The sequence below is a fragment of the Symphalangus syndactylus genome, chromosome 13 (genome assembly GCF_028878055.3).
Source record: "Symphalangus syndactylus isolate Jambi chromosome 13, NHGRI_mSymSyn1-v2.1_pri, whole genome shotgun sequence".
In the NCBI taxonomy this organism is placed as follows: Eukaryota; Metazoa; Chordata; class Mammalia; order Primates; family Hylobatidae; genus Symphalangus; species Symphalangus syndactylus.
Genome location: NC_072435.2, coordinates 99,236,234 through 99,255,907, shown reverse-complemented (window position 1 = coordinate 99,255,907; position 19,674 = coordinate 99,236,234). Strand labels below are relative to the sequence as shown.

General features: G+C 44.3%; 1 protein-coding gene and 1 non-coding gene across 2 annotated transcripts in view; one reads left to right on the top strand and one right to left on the bottom strand.

The window, feature by feature from the left end:
• The window catches only part of STAB2 (stabilin 2), a 182,892-nt gene that overhangs the window by 31,663 nt on the left and 131,555 nt on the right, over positions 1–19,674 (bottom strand). The window contains exons 43-51 of the mRNA XM_055236360.2: positions 19,042–19,115; positions 17,079–17,150; positions 9,787–9,906; positions 8,714–8,761; positions 7,626–7,709; positions 5,992–6,138; positions 4,734–4,874; positions 3,290–3,349; positions 1,739–1,915 (exon numbers count right to left, since the gene is read on the bottom strand). Of these exons, the coding sequence (XP_055092335.1) occupies positions 1,739–1,915; positions 3,290–3,349; positions 4,734–4,874; positions 5,992–6,138; positions 7,626–7,709; positions 8,714–8,761; positions 9,787–9,906; positions 17,079–17,150; positions 19,042–19,115 (923 nt within the window). The remainder of the gene's footprint in view (positions 1–1,738; positions 1,916–3,289; positions 3,350–4,733; positions 4,875–5,991; positions 6,139–7,625; positions 7,710–8,713; positions 8,762–9,786; positions 9,907–17,078; positions 17,151–19,041; positions 19,116–19,674) is intronic.
• On the top strand, positions 13,866–13,968 carry LOC129461363 (small nucleolar RNA U13). The gene has a single exon (XR_008650512.1). It is a non-coding gene; the product is annotated as a small nucleolar RNA U13 (small nucleolar RNA).

Sequence of the window (19,674 nt, the reverse complement as noted above, 5' to 3'; positions counted from 1 at the left end):
GGGAGATTGGAAATTCCTTCAGGCGGGAAAGAATTGACCAGCTGGACTGCTTTCAATCACCCTTCCATCCCCCATCTATGCTTGGGAGTCTCTGAAGATGCAGTCTTAGTGTATGAAGCCAATGAAAGAATGAGTGGGTGAGGCTGGGAAATGACATAGGATACACTTATGGGCAGCACTGTGCCCCTCAAAGAGTTATGTTGAAGTCCTGATCCCCAGTTCCTCAGATTATGATCTTATTTGGAAATGAGGTCATTACGGATGTAATTAGTTAGGATGAGGTAATCCTGGAGTAGAGTGGGCTCTTAATCTAATATGAATGGTGTTCTTATAGGAAAGAAGAGGCAAATGCTATGTGAAGGCACAGAAACACACAGAGAGAGACAGCCCTGTGATGGCAGAGAGAGATTGGAGGGATACACTACAGGCCCAGGAGCACCAAGGATTTCCAGAAGCCACCAGAAGCAGAGAGAGAAGCATGGAGCAAATTCTCAGAACCTCCAGAAGAACAAAACAAATTCTCAGAACCTCCAGAAGGAACAACCTTGCCAGCTCCTTCATCTCTGACATCTCGCCTCCAGAACTGTTTACTACAAAGAACACATTTCTGTGGCTTAAGCTGCCCAGCTTGTAGTAATTTGTGATGGCAGCTTTGGGAAACTAATCTAGATGCTGTGGATGAACTGAAGTTGGGACATTTGTCATTCTTGAACTGGGCAGACTTGGTCCTGGAGAGAAACACGAGTCCTGCATGAAGACTCAGGATGGCTGCCATGTTCCTATATGATTGTGCTTGCTCCTATATGATCATGTTTGCTCCTATATGATCGTGCTTGTTCCTATGAGACTGTGCATGCTCCCATATGATCGTGCTGCTCCTATGTGATTGTGCTTGCTCCTATGTGATTGTGCTTGCTCCTATAAGACTGCATGCTCCCATATGATCATGCTTGCTCCCATATGTTTGTGCTTGCTCCTATATGATCATGTTTGCTCCTATGTGATCATGCTTGCTCCTATATGATCATGCTTGCTCCCATATGATCGTGTTTGCTCCTATATGGTCATGCTGCTCTCATATGATCATGCTTGCTCCTATGTGATTGTGCATGCTCCTATATGATGCTTGCTCCTATATGATCATATATGTTCCTATATGATCATGCATGTTCCTATGATGCTTGTTCCTATATGATTGTGCTTGTTCCTATATCATGCTTATTCCTGTATCACATATGTTCCTATGTGATCGTGCATGTTCCTATATGATCATGCTAGTTTCTGCATGATCATGCTTCTCTGATACAGTTAATCAGTTCAGAGGCCACAACTGATTGAAGCTGGATCAATCAGTCATTTGCCTAGAAATTTTGGAATTGGATGAGAAAGAGTCCATCTGGAAAAACTTGAGAACTGTTGTCAGCAGCCATTTTGCCAGGAGAACTAGGAAGGAGGAAAGGCTGATCTGCAGTAGAAAGAGCAATGATGCTCTTGGGTATTGATTGAAGTAAAAAAAAAATGGCAGGTCCAAGGAACAGAACCAAATGTGGTATACTGCAGGAGCCAATCAACCACGGCCAGTCAGAGGAGGACACAATGGGGCAGGTGATGCTGTGGCTTCCTGCATACAGTGGAGACAGGGACACACTGATAGTTCCTAGGGCACAATGCCTTGGTGCTGAATTTTATCACCACCCTGGGACATTCTTGCACTTATGTCTGCATGTAAACTAAATACCTTGGCATCTCGTATCACATGAAACTTCAAATACTCCTTCAGCTTGTCCTTGTTGTCTTGGTTGAACAGGAAGTCCTGTTGTTCAGCAGGTAGGGCTTGGAGGGCTTGGTCAGTGGGCCAGAAGAGAGTGACTGGGGTGTGGATGGGATCAGTGATGACACTCAGCAAACCGGAGTCCTGAAACACAGGGATTCAGTCCCTCAGTGGCATGAGCAAGGCCTAGACATGCGGGCAGGGGTTCTTTCTCTGAGGATTCTCCTCCATGCTCCAGCCCATGGCTTACTGGGACTCTGGATGGTTCAAGGGTGATACAGCTAGAGAAACCAGAAGCCTATCACACCCCAGCCATTCTGATCTACAATTTTTTTTTTTTTTATTTTTGAGGCAGGGTCTCACTCTGTTGCCCCGGCTGGAGTTGCAGTAGCACAGTCACAGCTCAATGCAGCTTCAACCTCACAGGTTCAAGTGATCCTCCCACCTCAACCTCCTGAGTAGCTGGGACTACTGGCATGCACCACCACACTCTGCAAATTTTTGTATTTTTCTAGAGATGGGGTTTCGCCATGTTGCCCAGGCTGGTCTGGAACTCCTGGGCTCAAGCAGTCCTCCTGCCTTGGCCACCCAAAGTACTAGGATTACAGGCATGAGCCAGCTGTGCCCATCCTGATCTATATTTTCTTGGACAGCAAATCAGAAAGCCAAATTCTGGAGTCCCCAGGGACTGCTCAGGGTTGAGGAACAGGGAAGAGGGAGCCTCAGAAAGATGCTTGGTCTGCTCCTCCCTATTCTCCTCTGCAATCTTTTGTTCATATTGGAAGTTTCTACTCAATTCATGGGAACAATCTCTGAAGTCAGTAAGGTATGGTTTTTTTTTTTTTTTTTGAGATGGAGTCTCACCCTGTCACCTTGGCTGGAGTGCAGTGGTGCGATCTCAGCTCACTGCAACCTCTGCTTCCTGGGTTCAAGTGATTCTCCTGCCTCACCCTCCTAAGTAGCTGGGACTACAGGTGAACACCGTCATGCCCAGCTAATTTTTGTATTTTTAGTAGAGACTGAGTTTTACCATGTTGGCCAGGCTGGTCTCAAACTCCTGACCTCAAGTGATGCACCTGCTTTGGCCTCCCAAAGTGCTGAAATTACAGGCATGAGCCACCGTGCTTGCCAGAAAGATATGGTTTTAATTTCTACCTGCCTCACAGGCATAGAGTTCCCAACTCTCCCATTCAACTTCCCCATCTTTATAATGGAGTTGATAATTTCAGGTGTGAAGCACCTAGTACACTGCTGCCACATTCCAATTTATTTCCCTCTCCCCAGCCTCAAATCCTCAATTTCTAACTCAGCCAATGTACATTATATAGCTCAACAAGCCATATAACATTCTAAGAAGGGAGTGACAGAGAATGACTTTGCTCTCCAGAAAACTGGGACTTCCCCATGCAGATCCCACAATAGCTGGCTGATGTCAAAACAAAACAGAAACAACAACAAAACAAAACAAAACTTCTTTAGGCAGGTTATCCTCTGAGTCAACTTCCCCTAAATTTTTACCTGTATTAAGCTGCTAAATTTGATGTAGCCATTGTTTGTTGCCAGAGTTGTAAGATTTTGCTGCAAAGATAATAAGAATGAGCATGAAACTTTTCCTTATACAGTTCATGGGGAATTTAACAAGAGCTCAAGTGAAAAAAAGTAAAGGTAACATAACCTGACAGATGCATAGATGGGCTCATCAGTACCTGCTCCAGCTCTCTTCTGACCATGCTTTTTGCATTCTAGAGACTAGTAGGCTAAGCGCTACTTTTTCCCAGACTCCCTTGCAGCTAGAGCCCCAATGTGATATAAGGTCCTCCAAGCAGAAGCACTTGTGCAAAGCTTCTTGGTGAAAAGAAATAATATGAGGTGGCAGCAGCTGCTAGAAGGGAGATCAACCCCTCTGGCAAGCACAATTGGGACATCTATAGCCCAGTGTCTAGTGTCCAAGGTGGTGAGGCTGCAGACAGGTGGCAGTCACAGAGCTGTGACAGCCAGAACAGCCTGGTGGTGGTGGTAAGGTTATCAGGTTAGGTGTCCACCCTTTGTGTGTGTGTGTGTGTGTGTTTAATTAAAAAAAACTTTTTTAGACAGGAACTCGCTCTGGTTGCCCAGACTAGAGTGCAGTAGCATGATCTCAGGTCACTGCCCTCAGCTCACTGCAAGCATCTGATCCTGGGATCAGGTGATTCTCCCACCTCAGCCTCCCAAGTAGCTGGGATTACAGGCATGACCACCACACCTGGCTAGTTTTTTGTATTTTTAGTAGAAACAGGGTTTCACTATGTTGCCCAGGCTGGTTTTGAACTCCTGGACTCAAGCAATCTGCCCACCTTGGCCTCCCAGATTGCTGGGATTACAGGTGTGAGCCACTGCACCCAGCCAGGTGTCTACCCTTTGTAGGCCTCCCTGGGCTGCTCTGCTCCCAGCTGTGTAGCATCTGAATTAGGCTCTACCCTTCCAGAGATTTGATGATGTATCTACTATCTCAAGAAACTTTTTTTTTGTCTAAGTATAGTGGATTCTGTGTTCTGCAATGAAAGACCTTGACCTATATTAAAAAATAAAAATAAAAGTTAAAATTACATTTTCTGTCAATTTAGGAGTTTTACTCCAGATTTAATTTTATCTGTCTGTCTGTCTGTCTGTCTGTCTGTCTGTCTATCTATCTATCTATCTATCTATCTATCTATCTATCTATCTATCTATCTTCTCCATCTTCTAAACCTATGTAAGACTACCTTTCCTTGTGGATGCTAGAGAAAAACATATAAAACCTACTTATCAATTTAAGATAGACTTTTACTTATTTACTTCTAAGAATAATGTTTACTAGGCTTTTAATAATAGCTTGAGATTGAAGCAGAAAAAGAAAATGTTTCAAAATGATGACTTTGAATCAGAATAGAGATGATAATGTACTGAGTCACTCCAGGCTGAAAATATGACAGAGTTTACCTACCAGAATTCTTCCAGAGGTGTCTTTGGGAGTGATAAGCAAATTTTTGGGAGATAGCAATTTGTCTATGATATGAACAATCCCATTAGTACTGATGATATCACTGGATATGATCTTAGCCTTATTATTTATATACACTGTGCCCTGAAATCAACCAAAAACAAAAAAGAAATGAGCGCAAAGTGAAATGAACACAAAATTGCTTCTCACAGAATGCTTTACCAATGTGTCAAATTATCAGGAGCAAAAACTGAATATCCAAGTTAATACTTGAGTGTATTTTTATTATGATTATGAAGTGAAAACAGAGATAAAAATGTAACTTTCACCTGGAGAAGTTAATTATAACATAGAATCATCTAAACAGTAATTTCAATATGATTCTCCAATATGAAATAAGCAAGCAGCTCAAAATTGGCTTCTCTTTTATATTTGTTCTATACCAACTCCCCTGGCTTTCTTTCTTCTGCAAGGAATTCTGTGGTCACCATTTGCTTCTCTGTAGTAGGGAGGGACTGGACCAGCATGGTCAAGTGGCTTTGATCAAAAGCTTTCAACCTTCCCAGCTTCTGACTAATGCTATCAAAAGCAGTTCTATTTACTACTTAGAGAGGCCTGCCTCTGAGTTTTAAACCTGGCTCTAATATTTGCTCTTTGTGTGACCTTGGACAAGCTACTTAACCTTTCTGAGCTCAGTTTTCTTATTCAGAAATTAAGGATTAACACTGTCTATATCAAGGGAGTATTTTGCAGATTAAATGAGTTAGTACACATCAAATACTATGTGCCTGCATACAGAAATCACTTAACATGTTATTATTATTTCTTATATTACTTTAAGGAAAAAAAGAGAAAGAGGACCTAAGGATAAGGTACTTCTTTTGTTTTAAAAAAAAAAACAACAACTTTTATGTTCAGGGGAACATATGCAGGTTTGTTACACAGGTAAACTTGTGTCATGGGGGTTTGTTGTAGAGATTATTTCATCATCCAGGTATTAAGCCTAGTATCTATTAGTTATTTTTCATGATCCTCTCCCTCCTCCCACTCTCCACCCTCCAGTAGGCCCCAGTGTGTATTGTTCCCCTCTATGTGTCCATGAGTTCTCATCATTTAGCTCTCACTTGTAAGTGAGGACATGCAGCATTGGGTTTTCTGTTCCTGCATTAGTTTGCTGAGGATGATGGCCTCCAGCTCCATCCAGGTTCCTGCAAAGGACATGATCTAGGGGAGAGAGGACCTAAGGATAACTGGCATCTACCTGAGAGACGGAGATGACTATTGGCTCTCCTTGGAGGGAAGTAGCATTTGAGATCAATTTCAGGTTTTCCAGAAGCAGCTGGTGGCAGGCGACCACATGATACCGAAGAACCTGGGGCATTAAGCCCTGTTTGTCCCAGTCTTTAACCTGTAACAGAAGATTAGAGGGTTCCAGCCAGAGGCAGGAGCCTTTTGCTGCAATGTACCATTTGGTTCTCCTGTCCTCCATTCTCTCTTCCACACCTCTCGGCTCACCCAGACTCTGGGAAGTAAGCTTTGTGGTCAGGATTAGAGAGTGGAGGCTGTTCAGACAAAAGGGAGGAAGTGACTCTAGCTCCTTTCTTGCGTCCATTGTGGAATCTCAGTGTGGAAGGAACATGGGGTTCCTCTGGCTCAGGATTTCACAATACATGTTGCAAAGATCCCAAGTTCTGTGAGATGATCCTCGAAAAAGAATTTTCTTGGGAAACATGCTGGGAAACGCTGCATAGTATATACCCCTCTTGGAGAGGTATCAGTGCTAGATTTAAACCTTTAGTATTGGGAAGATCATGACATATTTCCATTTGGAATTCAAAATACAATCAAGGCTGGGTGCAGTGGCTCATGCCTGTAATCCCAGCACTCTGGGAGGCCGAGGCGGGCGGATCACTTGAGGCCAGGAGTTCGAGACCAGCCTGGCCCACATGGTAAAACACCATCTCTACTAAAAATACTACTCCGGAGGCTGAGGCATGAGAATCACTTGAACCCAGCAGGTAGAGGCTGCAGTGAGCCGAGATCGTGGCACTGCACTCCAGCCTGGGTGACAGAGCAAGACCCTGTCTCAAAAACAAACAAACAAACAATATTAACATACAGTAAGTAATCAAAAGCCCACAAAATTCTCATTGTTTCATAACTCCTTTAATGGCTTTTTATTTTGAATTATAAAGTGTCAAGTTCTTTCAGAAACTATTTTTGTGCCTCTGCTTTGTTGGTGTCCAAAATATAGGCATGGAGAGGCTGGGTGTGCAGTGGTTAAGTACATGGGCCCAGGTTTGGGTCTTTGCTCCACCCCCTGCTAGTCATGTGATCTTGGGAAAGCTACTTCCCTCAGTATTCACAGCTGTAAAATGAGGATCACAGCAGAACTCACAGGGTTGTTGTGAGGGCCAAATGAGTCATTTTAAGCCGGGCACTCAGAACAGTGTTTGACACAGTAAATGTTACCTATCATTATCACGAATGGGCAATCCAGTATGAAGAGCCCCTGTGAATATTAGAACAGTAAAGGCTCTGATAAATCCTGCAAGAAAAGAATCTATTTAAATCTCTTTAACCCAGCATCTCTCCCTCCACTCCCCCGTTTTTTGTCTATGGGAGGTCTAAATCACTCGAGAATTGTTAATCTTCTCCAACCTTGTTCAGGAATGTCCTTTAGAAAGTCTCTGGCCAGTGGTTACCCCAAATCTACCTGATGTTTCCCCTGACAGGGGTCCCTGTGCCAAGAGGCAGCCCCTTCTATTGCTGGTGAGTTGCACCTGATCTTAGAGCTCCTGCTTAGAAACATCTCCAGTCTTGGTTCCAGGGCGAGGCCCAAAGACTATATTCCAGCCGCAGACCTCCCCCTTCTGCCCACAGTCTCATGCTCACCCGGGCTTCCTCATCAAAGGCTGCAGATAAAGGTGCAAAAACAGTGAAGGGGCCTGGGCCGACCAGATCTTTCACGAGATGCTCCTGTGGGAAGAAAGGTGGGGCTCACACATCACTCACTTAACATCAATACATGCCGGGGCTCAAACTAATACCAGAGATGATGGCACCTGGGTGAAGCAAAGACTGGATGAGGAGACCTGTGTTTCAGTCTTGGATTCAAATGAAACCCAGATTCTCCGTCATGGAAATCGTGTGTGGTTTTTTTCTCATTATAAAATTAACCCATGCTTATTGTATTAAAGATTTTGAAAATACAGCACAAATTAAAAAATAACAGGGGATCCCCTAGTCCCACCACCTAGAAGCAGCTCTTATTACTTTCAGGTATTTTTTTTCCAGTGTCTCTTGCACATATCAGTATTTTATATCATGAGGATAATAATACAAACATAAAACAAGTTGTTGTACTTAACTGTTATAATTGTCTTCTTGTAATTCTAAGATCATATGGTTACTATGAGCATATTTTCTTCTAGTTTTTAATGATTTTATTACAATCTTATGTCATATTTTTTATCATTTTATTCTTCTAGTTTTTAATATTTTATTCCTACATCTGAATCTCATTCAGACGTATGATATGCAGAAAGATCAAACCTAATTTTTTACCCCAAGTGTTAACCAGCTGTCCCAGTCACACCTTTTTCTCTACCAGTGTGATGGGAGTCTTTCATGTACTACATTCTTTTTTTTTTTTTGAAACAGTGTCTCACTCTGTCACCCAGGCTGGAGTACAGTGGCATGATCTCAGCTCACTGCAACCTCTGCCTCCCGGGTTCAAGCAATTCTCACGCCTCAGCTTCCAAGTAACTGGGACTACAGGCCTGCGCCACCATGCCCAGCTAATTTTTTTTGTATTTTTAAAAGAGACGGGGTTTTGCCATGTTCCCCAGACTGGTCTCGAACTCCTGAGCTCAGGCAATCTGCCTGTCTTGGCCTCCCAAAGTGTTGGAATTACAGGTGTGAGCCACTGCACCTGGCCTAGGCTGAACTCTTATGGCTAGACAGACATGTATATTTCCTACCTGCAACTGGAAGAAATACTGGGAAGTTTTCGGGTTCTTGGGAAGCTCCTGCAAACAAAGGATAGTTTCACTTAATGCCTGTGAAATATATATAAGAACAACACAGGGTTGTCACAGGATGATTTCTCTGCCATCCCTTCAACTGGAAATCTGTAACACCGGGCCTTTTTGGAGCTTCATCTGTAGGCTGACAATTAATGTTCAGAATGACTATGTAGACATAGTGTGAATTCTATAACCTTTCTGGAATCGCCATCTGATTTATGAAAGAAAAGTTCAGCCATTTCCAGAAGTATCTGAACTTTAAGAGCATTTTCTGACTTGCAAATATTTAAAAAAAATCAGTTATAGGCTTATGGCAGATTTGGTTACTCTAGTAACAATATTTGATCAGCCAGAACATTTTCATCCCTCTTTAAATAACTGAACATTTACTTTATCATAGACAGAAACCTGCAAATATCACCTTGCCTCAACCACTATGCTCAGTACACACACACACATGCACACACGTGCGTACACACAGGCACACATGCATCTGCATGCACACACAAGCATACACACGTACATGCATGCACACACACGTGTACACACATTAACACATGCACGCACACATGCACATGCACACATGCACACACAGCAATCCACGCCATGGTAATATGGTTGAGCTATTGAGCACTCTGTGTCCTTTGCACATATTACCTTATTTTAACAACCTGATGGAGTTGGTACCATCATTATTTTCTTTTACAGATTAGAAAATTGATATACAGAGAGGTGACATGATATGCTCAAAGTCACATTACTAACCAGGAGAACTGAATTCAAACCCAGGTGTTTCTGACTCCAGAGCTGTCAGTCCATCTTAATCCCTACATTACACTCTTTCGCAGGTCAAATGAATTCCCAGAGGAAGACAAAATTTCTTTCCATTGCTGATTTATATAAAATTGCCTTTCGTATTTTTATAGTGCTTTACATTTCACCAAGCTCTTGAATATTCCTTAGCTACCTGGATTCTTGGCATTTTTAGGGAAGTAGAGTTTACTTGATGGAAGCACGTCTCACTTTACCTGATAAATGCTGCCGCGGCAGGTAAATCCATCTCCGACGTAGTTTGGCTTGCAAGCACAAGTCCTTTCTCCTTGCCCAGTGTGGTTGCAGATGGCAAATTCACTACAGCCGCCATTTTTCTGGTAAAATTGCCAAGGGGCAAGGGATGGGGATTAGATCAGTTAGTTTGCCAGCTCTACCGATATTTACAAAGCAATTCTGCGTTCGAATTCATTTTTTGTCTCAGTCTCTAACTTTGATTCATTTGTATTGTTTATCATTTTCCCAAGCTTGCCTTCCAATTCCCTATACTCGTAGGGGCATCTTATTCACCTGGCCTTGTATCCTAAGATGACAGGTCCCTTTGAGCAGATCTCCAGCCCTGTACAGGTAAGCCCAGAGTTGCCAAATTGGAAATTTCTCAGCATCCAGGTATTAACTAGGAAGACCCCACCTGTTTGATACTTCCCAGCTTTAAGCTATGATCATAGGAAAAGGTAACCATTATCAGATAGAAGGCAGGTGGTACAAAATAGAACACATTGTCCCAGCCCTCAAAGAGCTTGTAAGTTGTAGAAGATGGGCAGAGACCTAAAATACAAACAAAGCAAAGCATGGTTCAAAGCTAACATCCATGGGAACACTCATTGCAGGGACACTCCACTCACCCCATGTTCCTCTACACATGCATCACCTGACCCCATAGGCCCCTTCCTCACAAACCCTTCCCTGTGCTTTCTCAAACTCATTGCCATTAGCAACTTGCTGACATTCTCACCTTAGTAAGCTCTCTTCACCTCTTCCTGCAGAGGTCTTTGTCTCCTGCAAACATTGCCCTTCCTGTGCCCCTCAAGTGAAGCTGTTTTCCTCCGCTAACTCCACACTGGTGAGGGATTGAAGTGGCAATGTCCTGGCTGTGCTGGGAGAGTGTCTTTCTTACCGTACATTGTCACTTCCAAAACATTTCCACACCCTCAGCCTTTAAACACATAGTATCCATAATCCTTCACCAATTTTTACTCTTTGGTCCTAATGGTGGTGCCTGGATCACCGCCTTTCCCTTCCTTCTTGATGTTGCCATCCTTGGCAGTGTCAATACCCTTGTCAATGGCCTCTACCACCCCTGCCCCCACCCCCTGGCTTTGTAGTCAACATAAAGTGCACTGACTGCTCCTGAGAGCTCCATTTCAAGCATCCTTCTCTCTCTGGCCACCAACTTTTATCATTTCAACTTCTCTCTTCTAATACTGCAGTCTCCAACCTCTTTTGGTCCACAGGAACCTCCCCTTCCTTTCTTACTTCTTTCTCCCCAGCATTCCTGCCCACCTACTCAGCCCCGTCGGCCCCCAGCCAGCTGGCAAGGTGGAACACTGTGACCCTCCCTAGCTGTTCTCTCCCTCCATCACTATGGCTTGGCAAATCCCTAGCTCTCCTGGGCCCCACTCTAACTTCTCTGGGTCTGCCAGGCTGGCGGTGCATTGCCTGAGAAAGTCACGGATACATGCTATCTGGACTCCCTTCAAAGGTATCCCTTCGCGGATACAGATGCCTGCACCTTTGCAGTACATTTAATTTCCCTCTCTCTAGAGATGATAGGGTTTGGCTGTGTTCCCACCCAAATCTCATCTTGAATTATAACTCCCACAATTCTCGTGTGTCATGGAGGAACCTGGTAGGAAGCGATTGAATTGTGGGGCAGGTCTTTCCTGTGCTCTTCTTGTAATAGTGAATGAGTCTAACGAGATCTGATGGTTTTAAAAATGGGAGTTTCCCTGCACAAGCTCTCTTCTCTTGTCTGCCACCATGTGAGACATGCTTTTCACCTTCCACCATGATTATGAGTCCTCCCCAGCCATGGGGAACTCTAAGCCCAATAAAACTTTCTTTTGTAAGTTGCCCAGTCTGGAGTATGTATTTATCAGCAGCGTGAAAATTGACTAATACAGATGACATTCCACTCCTCACCTTTCTCAACTCTCAATCACTGTCCTCTCATCTTAGTTGATGAGCCCCAATTGTACCTCATGGAGAAAAGAGACACAGGTAACAAGAACCACCTCATCTCCCCATCCTGAGCTTCACCACTTGTTTGGGTCTGGACTCTGCTTTCCTTATTTAACAAGTGTACTAACAACTAACTAATGGGCTGACTCATTAATGGACTCACTGGTTCATCACTGACTAATATACTGACTGACACCACGTCTGCTTCTATCTGAGGCTGATGCCTCCACCTGGGCTCTGGGTCCCACTCCCTCTCACCCCCTCCTGTGTTTTCCTCCTGTAACGACAACCTCCTCTCCTTCAGGAGTGGTTTCCTCCCTTCTATCAGATCATATTCCCCAGCACAAAAACATGCCTTCATATTACTCATCTTGAAAAAAGCCAAACTCTCTTTTTTTTTTCTCCTTTAAGAGAACCCCTTAGGTATAGATGAACAAAGACTGACCATGAGTTGACTCTTGCACCTGAGTGTCAGGTACAGATGGGTTCATGTATTAGTTGCTCTAGTTTCATGTAGGTTTAAAGTTTTCCAGAGTAAAGTGTTATAAACAATGCTTCCTTTGGTCCACATCCTTCTCCATTAACTACCCATTTATTTGCCCAGGAAGATCCTTGCAAATGTCTATGTTTCTACTTTCCTTACTTCCAATTTTCTTCTCAACTTACTTCTAGGCTCTTGGTCCCACCTTTACACAAGCCTCCACCCTGATCCGGGTCTTCAAGAATTGAGACCTTGAGAAGGCAGTGGTCAGTTCTCTTCTCTCAGCATAGGTGACATCTCAACATCCTTTGCCTGTACAATCACTCCACTTGAAACATTTTCTTCTCTTGGCCTCTGTTGACACTATACTTGATAAGTGGTTTTCCTTCCACATCGTGGGCTTTTTTACTGAGCCTTCTCTGTAGGTACTTCTTCCCCTGCTCAATGGATTAATATCCAGGGCCCCTCTGCCTGCCCCATCTTTGCCTCTAACCTTCATCTTGTGCTTCAGCCAGTTCCCTGTGTTTAAATACCATCTCTGTGCCAATGACCCCTACATTTGTACCTCTGTCATGATCTCTCCTTCAAGCTTACATTTCACTGGAAATCTTCACTTGAATGGCTACCAAGCAACTCAAACTCGACAAAAAGACAGACCTGTTGATATTTCACTCAACATTTCCTCCTCTCTAAGCCATCCTTATCTTCATGAGTAGAACCAACATGTCTCAGCAAAAAACCTAGATAGTGTCCTTGATTCCTTTTCCTTGTATTTCCCATATCCAGTCTATCAGCAGGTCTTATTGGTTATCTCCAAAATACATCCCCTGTCCAGTGATTTATCTCCCTCTCTCTCCAAGCTAGTCTCAAGCTCCTGAGCCCAAGCGAACTTCCTGCCTCGGCACCCCAAAGTGCTGGGATTATAGGCATGAGCCACCATGTCCACCTGGCGCAAGCGACTTCTTATTACACCCACTGCTACAGCTCTAGTCATACCACCCTGCTCTTTCCTGGTCTGCTCCATTAGTCTTTTACATGGTCTTCTTGCTTCTGCTTTTGAACCCCTATCCTGCACAGTCATCACAGCAGCCAGAATGAGATTTGAGAGCCAAGCCAGACATTGACATTGACCCACATGATCATCCAGTGGCTTCCTCGTCATAACTGGAATAAAATATAAGCCCCACAGCATAGCCTACATGGTGTAAGGTGATCTGGCCCCTCTCACCACCTCCCTTTCATTCCCTTTACTGCAGTCACACTGGCTCTCTCTTCAGTTCCCAGAACATGCCAAGCTCTTCCTCTTCCCAGGACCCCTGGCTTGCTTTTCCTTTTGCTTACACATTTTCCCCAAGATTTTCATGTGGTTGCCCGCTTCTCAACATTCAGGAATGAGTCACCTCTGCAGAGAGGCCTTGTCTGATCACTACGACCCTTCCCATCTCACCCAGTCTCTGTTCCATCAACATGCTTGCCTCCTGCTCTAGTCTAAATGTTTGTGTCCCCCACCTAACCCTCACTGTGATGGTATTAGGAGGTGGGTCCTTTAGAAGGTCATTAGGTTCATGAGGGCAAAGGCTTTATAAATGGGATTAGTGCCCTTATAAAAGAGAGATCCTTTTGTGGTTCATTAGCTTGATATTGGGTTTTCACACTATTCTATGAGATGTGCGTCCCTCAAAACTTGTTACAACATTGACACATTACCCTTCTGATGTGAAAAGAGAAGAAAAAAGACCCAAGGGAACTCAGTTGTCCCTTCTACCAATGAGCAAGAAGGCACCATCTATGAACGAGGAAGCAGACCTGCAGCAGACACAGAACTGGCCAGTGCCTTGATCTTGGACTGCATGGCCTCCAGAATGTGAGAAATAAATTTCTGTTGCTTATAAGCTACCCAGTCTCAGGTATCCTCTGTGCTGTTAAAGCAGCACAAATGGACTAAAACAGTTTGGACTGGGGACTAACTCAGGAAAGGCAATGTTTCACAGTCCTTGTTGGTAGGACTTGAGCAGAAATAATTGTTCGTGGGCCAGATTTAGCACCAGGACTATTTTGTTTGTTTAGCCCAGTATTTAAAAGAGCTTTTTGGAATGAATTACCATCATTTACAAATTAGTAAAATTTACATACAAATTCATAAATTTTCATATCTTTTAAAATATCAGGGAGTACTGTCAACACTGGGCTGACATAGCTTAGAGCACCAGTCAGTTGGAGTAGATGTTTCCCCATTACAGCAGCAATATGATTTGGGTCTTCCTATTGATATTATTCCCTGTCTGGCCCCTGATGGCCTATAATTTTACAATCTTGCAATAGAGTTAATTCCTATGGGAATACGCTGCTGAGATTGAGTAGCAAAGGACCTTCGGAATCTCCCAGGTCAGCTGTATCAGGAGTAATTTGTCCAAGACAAGGTGGCCATTTTTTTACAAAACATGAATGGCCCATGGAAGCATTGCTGTGAAAATTAAGCTGGCCATAGTTCTAGTAGTAACAGCTTCACATCTCAGCTCCCATCTTTTCTGTAGCTTCTTCTTTATTATCCTTACATAACTGTTTCATGTAGAGGACATTGATCTCTTGAGGAGCTTGCCAGACCAACACAAGGAGATAATGGGAGCCTCAATTGAAGAAGAAGGGCTTTAATTACAGGGTGTCTGCACTGTTCTCATGTCAACAGCTGGAGGCTCTCAGGTGGGAAGTAGCATAAACAGGAAAGCAAGGTGTTGGGACTGGGCCTTGTAGGAAGAACAAGCACCCCAAGAAGTGGTCAAGGGTGCAGGTCTTGAGTAAGACAGAGATAGGCTCCAGTTCTGGCCATGCCACATACTAGCTCTGTGGCCTTGGGTAATGGCCTTCACTCCTCACAGCCTAGTGGGTTGAACTGTCCTAAGGACTGGATGCAACTGTGGATGCAACTTATTTAGAAAAAGAGTCTTTACAGATGTAATTAAGGATCTCCAGATAAGATCATCCTAGATTAACCACTTAATGTCACAAATGTCCTTGCAAGACAAGAAGACACAGATACAGAAGTGAAGGCCAAGTGAAGATGGAGGCAGAAATTAGAGTGATGCGGCCACAGGCTAGGAATGCCTGGAGTCACCAGAAGCTGGAAGAGGAAAGGAAGGATTCTCCTATGGAGGCTTCAGAGGGAGCACATCCTTGTGGACACCTTAATTTTGGATTTGGTCCTCTAGAACTGTAAGAAAATACTTTTCTATTGTTTTCACCCACCCAGTTTGTGGCAGTTTGTTATAGGAAAGAGGCAGTCCTAGGAAAGAGGCACAGCTAGAGAGTCTCTTTGTAAAATGGGGTTAATAACAGTTCTTACCTCATATGGCTGTTAGAGAAATTAAACGAAAGAATGATTGGGCACCCCTAAGCACAGTGGCTGACCCTGGCAAGCAATGGATATGAATGTGACATTGATGCAGGACTTCAGAGGCCTAGCTGACCACACAAAGTGCTCTGGATATGACAGGCTGGGTCAGCAGGCTTATCTCATCCCTTTGGAGGTACCAGGCCTGGGACAATTAGGCTCTGAGCAGCAGTAGGTGACTAGCCCAGTTTGAGACTCAGTGATTAATGACTGAGTAAACTCCTACTCATTTGCATAACATGCATCCAGCCTGCAGTCAAGGGTTATAAGAGAATCAGAAGATCCTGCTCCTGTCAGGATCGACATGCAAACGGAGACAAGAAGTGTGTCAACAATATCCTACAGACTGGAGGAAGAAAGTCAAAGCCCAGATGTTAGTGGTAAAAGAAACTCCAGGGACATTTACAACCATCCTAGGAAACTGAGGTCCCAAGAAGCAAACCAACTGAAAACCCTAGAGTCATATGGATCAGGGCTGGGAGGAATCTAAATGGCTGTCTGGGTTGATAACCCATCTGTTGCTTCATTCCTATAGTTAAATACCTTGAGTTATAATAAGCTCATTACTTCTCAAAACTCTCTATCTCTGGACAGTTCTAATGAAATAAATGAGTTAAGTTGAAAGAAATCTGTTTTCTTCTAATGTTCATCCACTGGTCCTAGTCCTACTGCTTGGACTTACACAGAACAAGAACAACCCTTCTGTTTTGTGGCAATCCTTGAAATGTTGGTGGCAGCCTCCACCCTACATCCCAACTCCCCTTTAGAGAGAGAGAGAGAACTGGGAGAATTAATGATGTGTGCATGGACATAGGAGACACAGTGCTTCTACCCCCATATGAACCCCTGCTCAATGCAGAGCATCTAGAACTGGATCCTGTGTTCTAAGGTAGAGTTATCATGTAGAATGAGGGTGGTAGGGGCCATGGAGGGTAGTTGTGGGGTTAGAGTAGAATCATCTTCCTTAGCCTGTCCTCTAGGCCTCTGTGATGACAGAACTAGCTTTTGGAATGCTACACTATATTGTTGACTCATAGTGCACTCACTGTGGATTCCTACGTGTAAGTCTAGGAGAATAAGGAGTGGAAAGTTGCTGTGAGGTTTACCTAAGAGGGCTTCCTGGAGGAGGTGAGAGACATGCTTGGTGGAAAGGGATCTTTTTCATAAGAGTTGGCAATATGGATAGGGGATAAGCAAGTGGATAGACTTAGCTCAATATGGTGCAGCCAAAGGGGCAGGCTGGGGGTGGCAGACTGTGCCTTCTCTCCTTTCTCCCCAACATTGCAATGGAGTGTGCCAGAGAAACAAGCCTCATGGTCAACACACAGCTCTGAGGCCTCCAGAGGAAGAATTCCTCAACTCTGCATCCCCTAGAAGTGGCGTGGGAGGCACCGTGGGCTCTGAGGCTTGAAGGACATCCACCCTAGAGCCATACTCACAGTTAAGCAGACATTGATGAGCGTGCAGACCTTTCCGTCTCCAGTGTATGCTGGCAAACAGTTACAGGCAGCCTGTCCAGGAGCAGAAGCACATGGGGTCATTTCACAGATAGGTTCTGTACTGGCCGCATGGGCTGGCTCTCAGACCTGAACTCCATCATGGTCACAGTAATGTTAGGAGAGTCTGTATTTGATGTTGGTAATATCTATTTTATAATGATAATGGTCACCTTATATTTAATATTTTAGCACTTGACACACTTGAGTACTTGACCCACTTGAGTACTGGGATCTCATGCACGTCCTATCTTTGTTGCTAAGATACCTTCTTTTTTCTTTTTAATGTTCTCACCCCATTTGGTCCCTTGCCTTCAGGTATTTACCTCTTTTCTTTGATTGGTGAAGGTCAGTTGAAAGGAAGCCAAACTATATCCCACTCTCATTCATACTCATATCTTGCTCATCTGCACCCATGCTGAGCTGAAACGCACCAGTGCTAGGAGATGCTAAGCAGAGGCCTTTATAGCCCACTGAGATGTGCACGTGGCAACAATCTATCAAACCCATTGGTTGGCCCAGGAAGTTGAGTGGAAGCTTCAAGTTGAGGGAGGGGACACTGTCTGAAGAAGCTGGGGACAGGGCCCCATGTTCCATGTCTGCACAGGAGCATCTGGCCACTGGGCTGAAGCCCAGACCACACTCTATTCACTGATGTCCTCAAAGGAAGGGACACCTGCTCCCACTGTGCCCTCCCAAGAGGCAGCTTTTCTAATTCACACAAGGGCCTCCTATGTAGCAGCAAGGGCCCTGGGATGATGTCTGCTTCTTAGAACTTTAACTCATCAGTGGTGCCAGCCAGGGCTACACGGGCAAGTTTTCCCTGTTTCTCTTCCTCTTTCTTCACAATGGGCCCCAATATCAGTGCAAACCTTTTCCAAGACATCACCAGCTGTCCCTCCTCAGCTAAGGTCTTGCTCTCAAAGTTCAATTCCACATCCTCCTTTACTGCCTCCTAGGACCGGATGGGCACCCTTGGATGTCCCAAGCACCAAAAAGTTTATAGATTGTCTCCTACCTCATGTGTAGTTTGAAATAAAAATGACCAAACCTCAAAAGATGTCTAAGAAAGCTCAGCATTGACTGTTCTGATTTCCTCCGTGACTAAATGTGTCCACACGCATGCACATGTGTGCTCACACAGTTCTTTCAAGACAATTTTTTTTTTCTTATTTTTGGGTACTTTAGGTACTTGCTTGATCTGCCCACTGAGAGACCTGGCACTGAGGTCTCCAGATGGCTCAACGAGGTCAATAGAACATTCACTGGTGACTTCACTTTGTCATCCAATTTTGGATATATGTGATTTCCTACCTGGCCATTTTGCTTGTTCATCATGTGGCAGAGACTGAGGAAGGCAGAACTTGGGTCTCCGGGCCTCCAGTTTCCCTGCCTGTATCTTTCCACCCTGTGACCCCCAGTCTCTGATGCGGGCACTCTCATGTTTTCCCCACCTCCCCCGGCCTGCTCTCCAGACAGGTGCTGCGAGCTCACGGTACTCAGGGCCATGTGACTGGTAGAGTGCCCACAGTATTATCTTCCACCACGGCACCTGTTCTTCAGAGCCTTAAGCCAAAGATAAAGTGTGGGATTCTGGGCATCAGAATGCTGAAAGAAAGGGGAGTATTTTGGGGGACTGTCTAGATGCTTCTGGAATCACATGGTATTCGCAGATACCTACTTCTCCCCACTCTAGGGAAGCCCCTTGTCCTAGTACCCTTGGTTTTCCCCCATTTCACTGCATTCCCAAAGAAGGGCCTCTTGATTCTTTCAGAATTTCCCCTAAAGTATTTATTTTTGGCTGCAGCTCTTTAGAGGTCCGCTCTCAGCCTCTTTCAGGCCTGTGTCTAAAGACCTAGGAGTTTCCTTCTAGGAAACCTAAGGGCCTGGGAGAGGTGGCACTCACCTGGTTGGGTCCTGTCTGTGTGCACTCCGCATTCTTGTCACAGCCACCATGGTTCTCCAAACACGGGTTGATTTCTTTAAAACAAAAAGCCAATATCTGGCCTGGAAATCCAGTCTGGTTTCCAAGTGAAGCCAGCTTGAGGGATGAGCTAAGATGGATAACTGACTGAGGGGAGTGGGTGTCAAAGCATGATTCAGTTTTCTGGAAATTCTGAGAAATAACTGAACTAGGAGGGTACTGAATACAGTTTCTTAAGATTGACTATTCTGGGATAGGCCAGTTCCAGCAGAGGCATTGTCTACTGGCTTAAATCAGTCCATGGAATAAATTTGAGCATTTGTAGCAAAGTACTTGAAACCATAGAATCTTGGAGTCTAATCTAAGAGTGCTATGAATGAAGAGACTTAGGAATTAAAGACAATCATTTGCAACCATCACAATATAGATTGGTTCAGGGAAGAATCATCAAAAGATGCTAAACTTAGGAGCATATTTTGATGGGGAACAACATATCTGCTTGGTGTTAAAGTGTCTCTCCTCTGACTGCTTATTAGTAGCAAAGGAGAAAAAAATAACTGTACAATGGAGACATCACAGCACCTTCACTGAGTGGTCAAAATTAACACCACACAC